The 16,183-nt window shown below is 35.3% G+C and overlaps 1 protein-coding gene across 2 annotated transcripts in view; it reads right to left on the bottom strand.

Moving 5' to 3' along the window:
* TINAG (tubulointerstitial nephritis antigen) overlaps positions 1–16,183 on the bottom strand; it is an 83,186-nt gene that overhangs the window by 50,638 nt on the left and 16,365 nt on the right. For both annotated transcript variants that reach the window (XM_086707088.1, XM_025925602.2), the window contains exon 5: positions 1,920–2,043. In XM_086707088.1, the coding sequence (XP_086563214.1) occupies positions 1,920–2,043 (124 nt within the window). The remainder of the gene's footprint in view (positions 1–1,919; positions 2,044–16,183) is intronic.

Below are 16,183 nucleotides of genomic sequence, written 5' to 3'. Positions count from 1 at the left end.
GAATTCCAATTGGACACAGTATGTTCCTCATATAGACATTTCTGAACCTCAGTGAATGTTTAATACAAATTAACTTGAAATAGTTAAAGTAAGTCAGACTTAAGAATGGCTCAGTTCAGCAAATTGTTTTCCACCTCCTTGTGAAAACTTTTATTGGCCTTTACCAGTGAGACACCCTATCATTTTCCCTGCTTATTTTACTCTATCTCTACATTTGCTCTGTGACAGGTATCACCCCTGCCATTCCAAACTCCTTCACCACTTCAGCTTCTGAATCTTGCTTGAATTTTGTTGGCTGCATAACTATTGTTTCATATGTGTTTATTTTTAAATATCTTATTTATTCCACTTTATAGTTTTTAGCTTCTTTGCAAAAACACGTTTTTATTGTAACTATATTTTCTGTCATAATTTTCTAGATCTTTAAGAGAACCTAGTGTACTCTTTGCTATGCTTAACACACTCAAAACAATAAATAAACAAATAACATGTGCCTGATTTGTCATACTGAATACACAGGATATAAAACCATTGCATCTGAAACCACAAAAGTGTTGAAAACCCTCTTCCTGGTATTTTGGTATATTAGGAAGGGGGACAAATCCAGAATTAGCCCTGGCCTGAGCCCATCTCTGGGGCTGTGACTAGGGGACACCAAAATACACCATTCAAATCAGCCTAGCAAGTTGCTGTCACTATCTAACCACCAATATCTTTTCTAAGACATCTTCAGAAATTCCAGTCTAACTTAAATTTAAAGCAAAATTCTTACACATCACCTAAGAGGTGTAATACATGAACCACATGAACATAAAATGATAAAATATTTATACTATTAAATATTTTTCCACCCATGTGAAACAAGTCTCAAATAGGTCCTCCATGCGGATCCCTAACAAGCAAGGACAAATATCAGAAATCCAGGGAGCATTTGTTCTAGAGTAGGAAGTAGCATAGACTTAACAGATGGAGCCACTCCAGAGGTAAGCCTGACCAAAGGCATCATTTCTAGAACAAATTAGCTGATACTATGAAGCAGTGATATGTGGACCAATTTATCAGTACTTTTCTGTCCCAAAGTATGACCCTTCAGAGCTGACTTCTCTACGAGCCTATGCTCTTATTTTACAATGCTTTTACAATTCTTGGAATCATCTTCAAAGCCGAGAACATAGTTTTATAAAGATCTTTGATAGTAGCCAACCAACATCATGTTAGGCTTATGTTATTTGCTGGAATCTAACCAACACTCCTTTGAGGAAAATTTAGAGACTAAATCTTGAAATTAATCTGAGTATTGATTTACTGGACTTGTGAATTTATATGAAAGTAGCTATAAAAGAAGTATTCCTTACACTTTTGAAGTAACAGCAACATTAATTTGGAAACTACTCATCAATTTAGAGTCAGAAGCTACAAATTTGCTTTTATCTCAAATGAGATAAAACCTATTTAATCCATTATTATTTTGTTCTGAAGTGTTTCCTTACATCAGAGTAGTTTAATAATTAAGCATGTTATTGCAAATTGTATAAAGAGAAAAGAATAGGAGAATTACGTAGGTATGTGCAAGTTCATATTAATATTACCCATAATACTATGAATAAAGAGGTATCTTCTACTCTTATCATGTGGATTTAACTCTCAAAGGACAAACAAATTTTGGAAACTTTTCTTTGTTGTTCGTTTGATTTATTCTCCATTTAAAATTATACCCTAAAAATCAAGACCAATTTTCAGAGTGAAAATGGATATTTATATAATCTTCAAGTTGCTTTCTCTGGTCAGAATAAAACTTTATTTAAATTGACCAAATGTTAACATTTAAATATTCTAAATTTAAAAATCTTTTAACTACTTTCCCAGAATCTTGAATCAATGGGAGAATTATAATGAAGTAATGAAAATGACTTTATTACTTGCAGTAGAAAATGCCCATGATGCAGCACAATTTTTTTGATCCAATGGGCCATGAGTCCATCCAGGCCATTTATAAGAAGCAATGAAAAACTCTGGAAGGTCAGTTGTTGCAGGTAAAGAAGCCTAAGGAAGAGAGGCAGACGTGTCAGATTTCTTCAAATGTATCCCAATAATCATTTTAAAAAAATGACATGAACTTTTATAACATTTATCATTATTTTTTTTTAATTATGTACATTCGTGTTTTCTGAATGACACCCTTGAAAAGCATTAGTAATGTGGCATTTCTATTTCATATATGTTTAAAAAATAATTCAATGCAGGGAATCCTAACAGTGCAAAATCATAAGAAGAAGATGTAGAATTTTTCTGGGTTACCATGCAGAGCAATAATTTTGCCAATGTTTCTATCTTCTTGAATCAGAGTTTGAGTCACTATATGAAAGATGCATGGTGTTATTTAAATTTGACCTCATAAATAACATTTACCTTTAGGTCTCTTTTATGTTGGAGAGTGTGACCCTGTATGAAATTACTTTTGAAACAATGCATATGTGGCAATGTACTTGGAGCCCTAAGGCACACCAATTTTACACAAGACATTAAGAAGCATAACTGGGATGAATTGGTTGACATTTATAAAATCCTTGAAGATTGAAAGGGTTTCAGAAAGTGTGGAATGCCAAATGTACAATACCATTGTTTCTTCAGAGCCCATGTTCGAGTCCTGACAGAGTCGATTTCAGCTGCTGTCTTCCTTGCTCTGTTCAAGTCACTCAAAGAAAATCTCAAACACAATACCGTTTTTTTTTCCCAAACTTTCTAAAGAGTGATAACCTTCACTTGAAAAATAATAAGGACTCAAACCAAATAAGGATTTATTAATTTTTTCACTTAAGCATACACACACATTCACACACAACATTTTTGATAGTGCTTTAAAGTTTTCAAAGTGTTCTAACAATCAATATTTTATCTCCACAATAGCTCTAGGTTGTATAACCATGGCAAATAATTTTCACTCTATTTTACCAATTAAGAGACAAACTTCCAAAAGTTAAATGGCATGCTAAAATTAAATAAGAAATATCCCTGAAACTAGGTTCAGGTTTTGGAATTTAGAACTAAGCTCCATTTATCATTTCCTTACTTTATCAGAAATAAATTGATATTTTGAAAGAGAAATAAAATGTCTATAAAAGCTAAAATTTTACCTATTTAAAAGTTTTATAATTGTGCATTGCATTCAGCAAGTCAGGTTACTGATCCAATATCTTGCAAACAAAATTACTTCTGACAAGTATATAATTGCTTCAAAGACTAAAGAAAGATTTGGAATTTACATGTCGGCCTAAAAAGGTATTCATCCAAAATATTTATAAACTTGAATTTTGATTAGAGAGTTCAGTTTTGATTTAAAGAAACTACTATCACCTGATAAGAAAGTTATTAAATCTTGAGTTCCATTACTAAAAATATTTAGATGATGGAAGAAAAGTGCAGAAAATGCCAAGCAGATCACAGTAGAGTGTCTGCATGATACCTTTAAGAGAAGTATCATGGAAATCCAGGTGATGTTAGATCCTTATACCATTAGACTGACCACACTGCAGAAACCTAGAGTTGCAGCTCAATCAATTTATGCTCTGAATAGAGAGTTCCAGAGATAGAGATTCAGTCTCCAAAAGAGTCTTTCTAACTAAAATGGAAATATACCTATCTTATTAGTTACTAATACTTCCCAATTTTATTATCATTGCTTCATCAATGAGCTCTTAAACATTTATAATACTAAGTTGTCTCAAGTTTTCAGAAAAATAGGTGCAGTGTGAGTTGTTACTTTACCACTTCAGAATTACCATTTAATAACATAGCTAGGACATTTCCCCTCTACTCTGTTAAGGCAATATACAACCATTACATTGAACACATTTCAGCCTGGTTGAATTATTTAGAATTTGACTTCCATATTCCAAAGCCTACCAGAATTCTTTGCACACAGGAGGTATTCAATAAATACCTTATAATAATGAGGAGATATAGATCTAACTAGTGGATTTCATCTCTTAAAAAATGATTTTTCCTCTTTAGGCACATTAAGTTAAATTATAAATACCAGTCTGCATTTACTGCTTTTACAATTTATTGCTTTAAAAAATACTGGTCGGGGGTTAAGATAGTGGAGTAGTATAGGGACCCCGAGCTTGTCTCATCCCTGAAACACAGCTAGACAAACATCAAACCGTTTTGACTACCCTGGAAATAGATCTAAGGCTTAATGCAACAATCTGCATACCTTGAGCCAGAGCTTGGCAGGTACATGGTTGTGGAGAGGTGAAGGAGGAAGAGCTGTGAAGGGTAGGGAGCCCTTTTCATGGAGAGAGGACAGAGAGAGAGAGAAAGAGAAAAGGAGGGAATAAAGCACAACAGGATCATGCAAGAAAATCACTCCTACCAAAAGTAGCTGGTGCGAAAGAGAGAAAGAGTAAAAACACTCTCAGTGGACTGAACAAGAAACCTGTTCCCCAAAACCTTTGGGAGAAAGAAGAGAGTTTCAATAGCACCAGGATTCTATAAACAGTGGAGTGCAGAGTCTGAAGGTTCAGAGTTCAGTGCCTGGTGATGCTCTGGTGAGGAAGCAGGGCTAATCCCCAGTAGCAGGCATCAGGGACTGAGGAGTCCATGTGCCACACAGCGAGAAGCAGTTTCCCTGTTTGGAGTGCATTTATTAGAGGCCATACGGCCTTCCCACTAGCAAAATTCCCAGTGGACCCTGGAGAGAAGCCACATTTACTGACACTGGAACAAAGATGCCAGAGGGCACCAAAACCAAACCACAGAGGGCTGTGTGGGGTGATTTACCATAAACCTCTGCTGCTGTGCCATCGTGCAAACATTTTCTGAGACAAGCCAACACCAGCCACTGCTCAGTGAGAACTTTCCCCAGAGAATTTGCATGCATCCAAGCCACAGGTCTCTCTAAAGTGTGGAGTTTTGACACACAATCCCATCTAAGATAAAACTCTGGAGAGAGGTGCAGGCAGACAGCTTGGACATGGATAGGGGAGAAGTGGGATGGACAGAGGCCTGAGACAAAGGAGGGGTGCCTGATCGCAGGTCAGTGAAGGTGTGGCATTCCTGCACCAAGAGTAAGGAACTGGGTGAAGCCATTTTCACCTCTAGCATGTGAATACACACAGGAATTGACCCCAATAAGCTATGCAGTGTCATCAAGTGGAAAAGGGAGCTGTTACACCAAGCCCTGCCCATCTGTGGTACATCCCCCAAAAGACCAGCACAAATCCCTTCCGCCTGCTGATTACTCTACAGACTATAGTGTGCTTCAAAGTTTCATTTCTAGGGGAAATGATGTAACTGCATTCAGTTTTCATTCTGTCTGCTGGTTCCTTTATTTATTCATTTTCTTCACTTCTGTTTTTGCTCAGGTTGTTTTCTTTTTTCTTTCTTTTCTTTCCCTTTCTTGGATACCAAAAGAAGCAAAATTATTTTTATGTTCTTATTTTTTAATTGTTTTATTCTATTTTACTTTCTTCATTTTATTTTATCCTATTTTAGTATTTAATTTTTTTTAATTTTAACTAGGTTTTTCCTTTCTCTTTTTTCTCTATTCTGTCAAGTTGCTCTCAACAAGCAGACCAAAACACACCTAGGATCTTGCATCCTTTATTTGATTTATTTGTGTTTTTTTTTTTAATTTTTAAATTTTAATTTTATTAATTTTTTTTCTTCCTTCAAAATGAAAAGATGGAGGAATTAACCCCAAATGAAAGAACAGGAAGGGGACATCTAGGTGGCTGAGTTGGTTAAGCATCCAACTTCAGCTCAGGTCATGATCTCGCAGATTGTGGGTTTGAGCCCTGTGCCAGACTCCATGCTGATTGTTCAGAGACTGGAGCCTGCTTCAAATTCTCCCTCTCCCTCTGCCCATCCTCCCCCTTTCTATCTCTCTATCAAAACTAAATAAACATTTAAAAAAAAGAAATAACAGGAAAAAATGACAGCCATTTATTTAATCAATACTGATATAAGTAAGAAGTCTGAACTGGAATTTAAAACCACGATTATAAGAGTACTAGCTGGAGTTACAAAAGAGCATAGATGACACCAGAGAATCCCTTTCTTTGGAGATAAAAGAACTACAAGCTAGTCATGCCAAAATTAAACATGCTGTAACCAAGATTCAATCTCTAATGGATGCCATGACAGCAAGGATGGCAAAATAGAACAGTTAGTCAGTGATATAGAAGATGAAATTATGGAAAATAATGAAGCAGAAAAAAAGAGGGAAACAAAGGAAAAAGATCAATACACAAGACTTAGAGAACACAGTGACTTATTAAAAATGAATAGCATTTGAAACATAGGAGTCCCAGAGAAGACAGAGAGAGAAAAAGGGGAAAAAGGTTTACATGAGCAAACTATAGCTGGAAACTTTCCTAATCAGGAAAAGGGTACAGACATCAAAATCCAAGGAGCACAGAGAACTCCCATTAGATTCAACAAAAACTAACCATCATCAAGGCATATCATAATCAAATCCACAAAATACACAGACAGGGAAAGAATTACAAAGGCAACAAGGGAAAAAAGTCCTCAACCTACAAGGGAAGACAGATAAGGTTTGCAGCAGATCTCTCCACAGAAACTTGGCAGGCCAGAAAGGAGTGGCAGGATGTATTCAACGTGCTGAATCAGAAAAATATGCAGCCAAGAATTCTTTATTCAACAAGGCTGTCATTCAGAATAGAAGGAAAGATAGAGTTTCCCAAACAAAAATTAAAGAAGTTCATGACCACTAAACTAGCCCTGCAAGAAATTTTAAGGGGAATTCTTTGAGTGGAGAAAAACAAAACAAGACAAAGACCAGAAGACTAGAAAGGACCAGAGAACCAACTCTACAGGTGACACAATGGCACTAAATTCATATCTTTGAATAATCACTCTGAATGTAAATGCACTAAATGTTCCAATCAAAAGACATAGGGTATCAGGATGGATAAAAAAAAAAAAAAACAACAACAACAATAACAAAAAAAACACAACATGTCTGTATACTGCCTGCAAAAGACTCATTTTAGACATAAAGACACCTGCAGATTGAAAGTAAGGGGATGCAGAGCCATCTATCATGCTAATGGATGTCAAAAGAAAGCTGGAGTAGCCATACTTATATCAGAAAAACTAGATTTTAGAATAAAGACTGTAATAATAGATGAAGAAGGGCATTATATCATAATTAAGAGGTCTATCCACCAAGATCTAACAATTGTAAATATTTATGCACCCAACTTGATAGCATGGAAATATATAAATCAATTAATCACAAACATAAAGAAACTCATTGACATTAATACCATAATAGTAGGGGACTTCAATACCCCACTTACTACAATGAACAGATCATCTAGGCAGAAAATCAACAAGGAAATATTGTCTTTGAATGACACACTGGACCAGATGGATTTAACAGATATATTTAGAACATTCCATCCTAAAGCAGCAGAATGCACATTTTTCTCAAGTGCACATGAAACATTCTCCAGAATAGATCACATACTGGGTCACAAATCAGCCCTCAACAAGTACAAAAAAGATCAATATCATACCATGCATATTTTCAGACCATAATGCTATGAAACTTGAAATCAACCACAAGCAAAAAAAAAATTGGAAAGACCATAAATACTTGGATATTAAAGACATTCTACTAAAGGATGAATAGGTTAGCCAAGAAATTAAAGAGGAAATTAAAAAGTACATGGAAGCCAATGAGAACAAGAAAACAGCAGTCCGAAACCTCTGGTGTGAAGCAAAGGCAGTCATAAGAGGGAAGTATATAGCAATCTAGGCCTTCCTAAAGAAGGAATAAAGGTCTCAAATACACAATCTAATGTTATACCTAATGGAGCTGGGAAAAGAACAACAAATAAAGCCCAAAACCAGAAGAAGAAGGGACATAATAATGATTAGAACATAAATCAATGATATCGAAATCAAAAAAAAAAGAAAAAAACAGTAGGACACATCCATAAAAACAGGAGCTTGTTCATTGAAGGAATTAACAAAATTGATAAACCCCTAGCCAGACTGATCAAAAAGGAAAAGGAAAGGACCCAAATAAATTAAATCACAAATGAAAGGGGAGAGATCACAACCAACACCAAAGAAATACAAACAGTAATAAGAAAATATTATAAGCAATTATATGACAAGAAATTGGGCAATCTGGAAGAAATGGACAAATTCCTAGAAACATATAAACTACTAAAATTGAAACAGGAAGAAGTAGAAAATGTGAAGAGACACATAACCAGTAAAGAAATTGAACCAGTAATCAAAAATCTCCCACCAAACAAGAGTTCAGGGTTTGATAGCTTTCCAGGGGAATTCTACCAAACATTTTAAGAAGAGTCAATACCTATTCATTTGAAACTGTTCCAAAAAATATAAAAGGAAGGAAAACTTCCAAAGTCGTTCTAGGAGACAGGCATTATTTTGATTCCAAAACCAGTCAAAGACCCCACTAAAAAGGAGAATTACAGACCAATTTCCCTCATGCACATATTTGCAAAAATTCTTACCAAGATACTAGCAAATAAAATCCAACAATACATTAAAAGAATTATTCACCACAATCAAGGGGGATTTATTCCTGGGCTGCAAAGGTGATTCAATATCAACAAATCAATCAATGTGATATATCACATTAATAAAAGAAAGGATAAAAACCACATGATCCTGTCAACAGAAGCAGAAAAAGCATTTGACAAAATACAGCATCCTTTCTTTGTAAAAATCCTCAAGAAGTTAGGGATAGAAGGAACAAACCTCAAGATCAGAAAGGCCATATACAAAAGACCTTCAGCTAATATCCTCCTCAATGGGCAAATACTGTGAGCTTTCTGATAGGTCAGGAACACGACAGGGATGTTCACTCTCACCACTGTTGCTCAACATATTGTTGGAAGTCCTAGCCTCAGTAATCAGACAACAAAAAGAAAGAAAAGGCATCCATATCATAGAGGAAGAAATTACACTTTCACTCTTCACAGATGACATGATACTCTACATGGAAAACCCAAAGACTCCACAAAAAAACTACTAGAACTGATACATGAATTCAGCAAAGTCACGGGATACAAAATCAATGTACAGAAACTGGTTGCATTTCTACATATCGGTAATGAAGCAGGAGAAAATCAAGGAACCAATCCAATTTACAATTGTACCAAAAACCATAAAATACCTAGCAATAAAGTAACCAAAGAGATAAAAGATCTGTACCCTGAAAACGATAGAAAGCTCATGAAAGAATCTGAAGAAGATACAAAGAAATGGGAAAGAATTCAATGCTCATGGATAGGAAGAACAAATATTGTTAAAATGTCTATACAATCAAAGCAATCTATACATTCAATGCAACACCAGCATTCTTCACAGAACTAGAAAAAACAATTCTAAAATTTGTATGGAATCAGAAAAGACTCCAAATGGGCAAAGTAATGTTGAAAAAGAGAACCAAACCTGGAAGCATCACAATCTGGACTTCAAGCTATATTACAAAGCTGTAATTATTCAGACAGTATGGTACTTGCACAAAAACAGACAAACAGATCAATGGAACAGAATAGAAAAACCAGAAATGGAGCCACAAACATATGGTCAACTAATCTTTGACAAAGCAGGAAAGAATATCCAATGGGAAAAAGACAGTCTCTTCAGCAAATGGTGTTGGGAAAACTGGACAGTGACATGCATAAGAATGAATCTGGACCACTTTCTTACACCATACACAAAAATAAACTCAAAATAAATGAGAGACTTAAGTGTGAGACAGAAAACCATCAAATCCTAAAGAAGAAAACAGGTAACAACCTCTTTGACCTAGGCCACAGCAACTTCTTACTAGACATGTCTCCAGAGGCAAGAGAAACAAAAGTAAAAATGAACTATTGGGACAAACCTTCTGCAAGACAAAACCTTCTGCACAGTAAAGGAAACAATCAACAAAACTAAAAGGCAACCAAAGGAATGGGGGAAGATATTTTCAAATGACATATCGGATAAAGGGTTAATATCCAAAATCTGTACAGAACTTATCAAACTCAATATCTCCAAAACAACAAATAATTCAGTGAAAAAATGGGCAAAAGACATGAACAGACACTTTTCCAAAGAAGACATCTAGATGGCTAACAGACACATGAAAAGATGCTCATCATCTCATCACTCATCATCAGGGAAATACAACATCACTCATCATCAGGGAAATACAAATCAAAACCACAATGAGATGCTACCTCATACCTGTAGGATGGCTAAAATGAACAACTTGGGAAACCAACAGATGTTGGCAAGGATGCAGAGAAAGGGGAACACTTTTTCACTCCTGGTGGGAATGCAAACTGGTACAGCCACTCTGGAGAACAATATAGAGGTTCCTCAAAAAATTAAAAATAAAACCACCCTATGACCCAGCAATTGCACTACTTGGTATTTATCCAAAGGATTAAAAAAATGTATATTTGAAGAGGCACATTCACTCCGATGTTTATAGCAGCACTATCAAAAATAGCCAAAGTATGGAAAGAGCCCAAATGTCCATTGACTGATGAATGAATAAAGAAGATACGGGGTGTGTGTGTGTGTGTGTGTGTGTGTGTGTATGTATGTGTATATATATATATATGTATATATATATGTGTATATATATATGTATATATATGTATATATATTTATATATACTGTATATACATATATATACATATACACAATGGAATATTAGTTGGCGATCAAAAAGAATGAAATCTTGCCATTTGCAACAACATGAATGGAACTAGAATGTATTATAATAAGCAAGATAAGTCAGAGAAAGATAAATATCACATGATTTCACTCATATGTGGAATTTAAGAAACAAAATAGATGAATATGGGTGCCTGGATGGCTCAGTCCATTAAGCGTCCAATTCTTGGTTTCAGTTCAGGTCATGCTCTCATGGTTTGGAGTTCAAGATCCATGCCAGGCTCTGTGCTGACAGCATTGAGCCTGCTTGGGAGTCTCTCCCCCCCACTTTCTCTCTGCCCCAACCCTGCTTGCGCTCTCTCTCTCTCACTCAACATAAATAAACAAACATTAAAAAAAAATTTAAAAAGAAAAGAAACAAAACAAATGAACATAGGGGAAGGGAAGGAAAAATAAGATAAAAACAGAGAAGGAGTAAAGCCAGAAGAGACTCACAAATACAGAGAACAAACTGAGGGGTGCAGAAGGGTGCTGGCTGGGGGGATGGGCTAAATAGGTGATGGACATTAAGGGGGGGGGCACTTGTTAGGATGAGCACTAGATGTCATATGTAAGTGATGAATCACTAAATCTGCTCCTGAAACCATTATTACACTCTATGTTAACTACCTTGCATTTGAATAAAATTTTAAGAATATACTAATTGTCAATCTTCCTCAATAAGATAAGGCAATAGAGAAATAACAAGCAAAATGACATTTTTTATTGAAAACATATTTACCAACCCACTAAGCCAGATCCAATTCATAAAGCTCACCTATTGGATCTTTCAGAAATTTATCACTTATTTAATATTGCTTTTCCAAAGAATAAGCCAGTAGGCTTTGAAGATCAACAGGCAAATACTATCTTACAATTTTATTTGCCTTATGATATCAGCTCATCTGATGTAATAAACAAAAAGCAAATTTTTTATCCCATTATTCCATGATTATTGCATGTCTGTAATGTAAAAGTGTTTTTAAGGGCTTATAAACTAAGGTAGGCATCAGAGAATAACTTTTAGGAATTGATAATAGAGGTTGGGCTTTAACAAATGCTAATTTTTTTGTTAAAGGATGCTTAATAAAGCAAAAAAAAATCAAGACTATCAGCTGTGAGTGACAGAAATTTCAAAGTGACAGTGGCTTAAATAAGATAGAAATTTATTTTTAAAAATATTTACACTTTTGCAAGTAGGCATTTTTAAATTTTTTAACTGTAATGATGAAAAAGTTTCAGCCATAATATAGCTATTTTTTAAATTAACATTAGTCAAATTTGAAGTTAAATTTCAACGGTCTCCCTGCTTCAATATTTCTATTTAAAGTTAAAGAGTAAAGACCTTGTGAACAAATATAAAAGTCAAATGCAATGGTGAACACTGGAGAATTTTTTATAGTATTTCCTGCATTTAACTGAATCAAAGTCTCTGAAAGAGTAATGCAAACATAATCGCAGAGCAGCTTGAGAACACTCTAGTCAAATTCTAGACATTCTGGACATTCTTACTAGGAGCCCATATCTCTACAATATCCACTATGTGAGTTACTGCCTCTATTTCTGGCTGCACTTTCCTCCACTTAAATTTGGATAATCAGAGTGATCTGAGAATCAAAAGAAGGCAACAGAGAATATCATTTTGTTCTGACCTTCACAATCCAAGGCCATGAATACCAAGAAATTCCCTCTAAACTGATGTTGGAGAGGATAGGCAAATTTTCTGGTTGCTAACAGCAAAATGAATTTCTCAACTTCAACAATATTGGTCATCAGTTCTTTAACTCTGGAAGAATTAGCTTGGATATTTCTCTAGTTTCTATTTATACGGTAATTTGTTTAGTGATCTACTTACAAATATCAGTATTCCATGATAACACTATGGAGGTAGTGCTAATTCTCCAATCCTCCCCCTTTCCATAGGATTCCCTTCATTCAGAGAAATAACAACTTTAGGGGGTGCCTGAGTGGTTCAGTCGGTTAAGCGTCCAACTTTGGTTCAGGTCATGATCTCACATCTGTGGGTTCAAGCTTCACATCGGGGCTCTGGGCTGACATCTCAGAGCCTGGAGCCTGCTTCGGATTCTGTGCCTCCCTCTCTCTCTGCCCTTCCCCTGCTCATGCTCGCTCTCTCTCTCTCTCTGTCTCTCTCTCTCTCTCAAAAATAAACATTAAAAAATTTAAAAAAAAGAAAAAGAAATAACAGTTTTAGCTCATCACGTGCAGGTCACAAAAATGACTGCCTTCCCTAGCCCCCGTTGGCTTCTAGGCATGTCCCCTTACTAAGTTCTGTCTTTATGGGATATAAGCCTAAGAGTCATTGGCAGTTTCTGAGAATTTTCTTTCAGAGATAAATGATACTTCACTTTTACTTCTTTTTATTGATCTTTTTTATTTTCCTGCTAGCAGAAATTAGACATGGAGAAGCCTTCTTGAATGATTACATGGCCTTGGATAGAAACACTCTGGAAAACAGAACAAGAAAGAAGAAGCCTGGGTATCCAACACCATTGAGTGCAATTCTAGAGGAAGACCACCCATTTCCAGATTTGCTGGTGATAGGTCAATTTCCATGATATTTAAGCCACTATCCTTTTGAATTTTTGTCATTCTCAGATGAGTTTAACCATAATTATAATAGTACACATAACAGACATTAAAGTTGCCACAACAGTCCCATATTTCACGGAAGCCAGGACATTATCAAATGTAAGAAGCATCCCAATTTCAGAGGTGCAAAAAAGTGAAGAAAATAAGCATCTAGAAATTGATGAACTATGATACTTCCTAAAATGAGTTTCTTAGAACACTAATTCTGGGGAATTGTAATAGATAATTATAAAAGAAGGCGTTGGTTAATCTAACAGTTCTGAGAAACACCGGTTTTGAAAATTAAATAGATTTTTTTCTCATTACTTTTTTTTTTACAAGCTACCTAAGTGCTGTGAGACTCTAGGAAATGGAAATAACATTCATGATTTTAAATGCCCATGACCCAATGCAAAGTATTTTATCTTATTTCATTTCATTTCACATCATTTTGCTTGTGAAGCAGAGCAAAGAACGTGCTCTGGGAAGAAGCACAGAATGGACTAGATAACCCAGGTTTGAGGGTAACCCAGAGAGCAGGTGCTTGCTCTATCAACACACTAGATCGCCTCAGGAATCTACTCTTGTGACAGCACCAAATATTTATTCACAAGGAGGGAGAAATAAATTTTCACATTTCTTTTTGGAGAGCTGCCTTGCAGTGATCAATTCAGCCTCCCAGTGTTGTTCGAGTCACATTCAATTATATCACAGTGTTACACACCAGATTGTAACTAGCACAGAAAAATAAAACTGAGAACTAAAAACTCAAAAACTGACTTGAGAGATAAGACACGCATTCTGCCACAAGTTCAGCTGAATAAGGAGGGAGGCAGTGTGCGTATGTTCTAAAGTTTCTCGAAGGCTGTGGGGTTCCATTCTGAGACGGAGGGAAAGGAAGGAGACATAAGCACATGCTTTGGTGCTCTTTAAATTTTCAAACTCTTAATTTGGAGACAGCAAGAACTGGCATCCTAATCTGTCCCAGGCTCTTTACCTACATAGATGAGACGATTCTGAGATGAAGTGAGGAAAATATACACGTAAACACACTCCACCAGATAGATATCTGGCTGTGCCCCTCTTATGCAGCATCACTGAGACCTGCATTTTACAGTTATTATTCAATCCTGATGCCATTTGCCTATATTCATGTATGTGGGAGCTAACCATCATTTTTATGGGGCAAATGTTCATTTTTGTTTAAAATTATGGAAAGAACAAAAACATGTAACTCTGTTCTTCATGTTTCTAAGATAGTGTTTCATTTTCTACGGAGGTTTCTGTTCACACAGGTGACAAACACTTCTGGAATCGAGTAGATTATTTTTAATGAAATAAAAAATTTCTATAGCCTATGAAGGGTTAAAAGCTACACTTCATTATATTCACTTTGATTTTTTTGCAAAGGTAATTCTCATTGGTGTTGTTGAATATATTTCAGATAGGAAAAAACAAATTCCTCCTGTTATAACGAATGACTTAGAGAAATAAATCCAGTCAGTTAATACTGTGTGTTAGCTAGAATGGTCAGGTATCCAGATGATTAAGTAAATTTTCATTTCTCATTTCAGTGATTGGTGGCTTTAAAAGTTAGTATATAAAATATTATTTTACTTTTAACTTCCAACAAACCATAGAGAAAGACATTGTTTTTCCTTTATTATTAATACCAACTAAAATACACCAAAATCATTTATATTGGATGACTGAGAAAAGATGTTATACTAGTAAGGTATAAGGTTCACAAAAAAATTTTTAAAACATCTATCATAACTTGGTTAACTTTATTGTTCTCCCTGGGGAATCAACAACAACAAAACTATTTAAAAATTTTTTGAACTGTGCAAAGTATACACATTTCCCCATTTCTGTATGAAAATACTATTTTTAAATCAAAATATTTGTAATATTTATAATAGAATATAACACAATGAAGCTTCTTGAAGTTATCTCCCAAATTCAAAAGCACCTGGACATTATGCCTAGAAAAACAATCAGGTACAAAGCTGATGATTAGATCATACCAGATTAGATTAGATTTAATTTGACTTGACTTGATTTAGGAGCATAGTAGAAAAATTTTCAGGTTCACCAGAAATATGTAAACTCCAATAGGGCCAATATTTCCAGAACTACACCTTTTGTTTATGAAATAAAAATCTTCAAGTGATGAAGTTTTGGATAACTTTTTCTTATGAAATTGACCCTACTCTTTTCCCATGGTTAAACTAAAGGAGAAAGAACAACTTTATACAGTATATAATAACATTTCTGTTATATATGCAATATAGTATATAATAACTACTTCTCTTTCAGAATTCATGGCTTCTTACAACTGTTATGAGCAAGGTAGTACTGCTGTCATTATTTCAAAGAGGAGAAAATGGAGACAATAAGTGAAGGAGCCAGATTGAGACCCAAGTACACTGGCTCCAAAGCTCATGTTCATCATGGTTGGTGTATGGAATGGTGCCCACATGGGTAAACACACTGGCTTACTCATGCCTATTAACAGACTTCAATAGTGATGTTTCTGCTGGCTCAAAAGGACCTCAGCCATTGCCAGTTTTGCATACAGTCATAATAGCTGGTTGTTTCCATTGTTTGCTTTCTGAGACACTGAGAAAGTTCTAATTTATCCCTAAATGTACTTCTGCTCTAGTGTGAATTTTCAGAAGGAAAATATAATGCACAATTTCACAAATTTATTTGACCACAGATGGGACATCTTTTAATTTATTGTTTTAAAGTTTATTTATTTATTTTGAGAGAGAAAGAGGTGGGGAGGGGCAGAGAGAGAATCCCAAGCAGGCTCTGCACTGACAATGCAGGGATGGAACTCACAAACCACCAGATCATGACCTGA

The sequence above is a fragment of the Puma concolor genome, chromosome B2 (genome assembly GCF_028749965.1).
Source record: "Puma concolor isolate L17-30 chromosome B2, mPumCon1.1.hap2, whole genome shotgun sequence".
In the NCBI taxonomy this organism is placed as follows: Eukaryota; Metazoa; Chordata; class Mammalia; order Carnivora; family Felidae; genus Puma; species Puma concolor.
The sequence above is the reverse complement of the archived record's forward strand: the minus strand, read 5'-3'. Positions and strand labels throughout refer to the sequence as shown.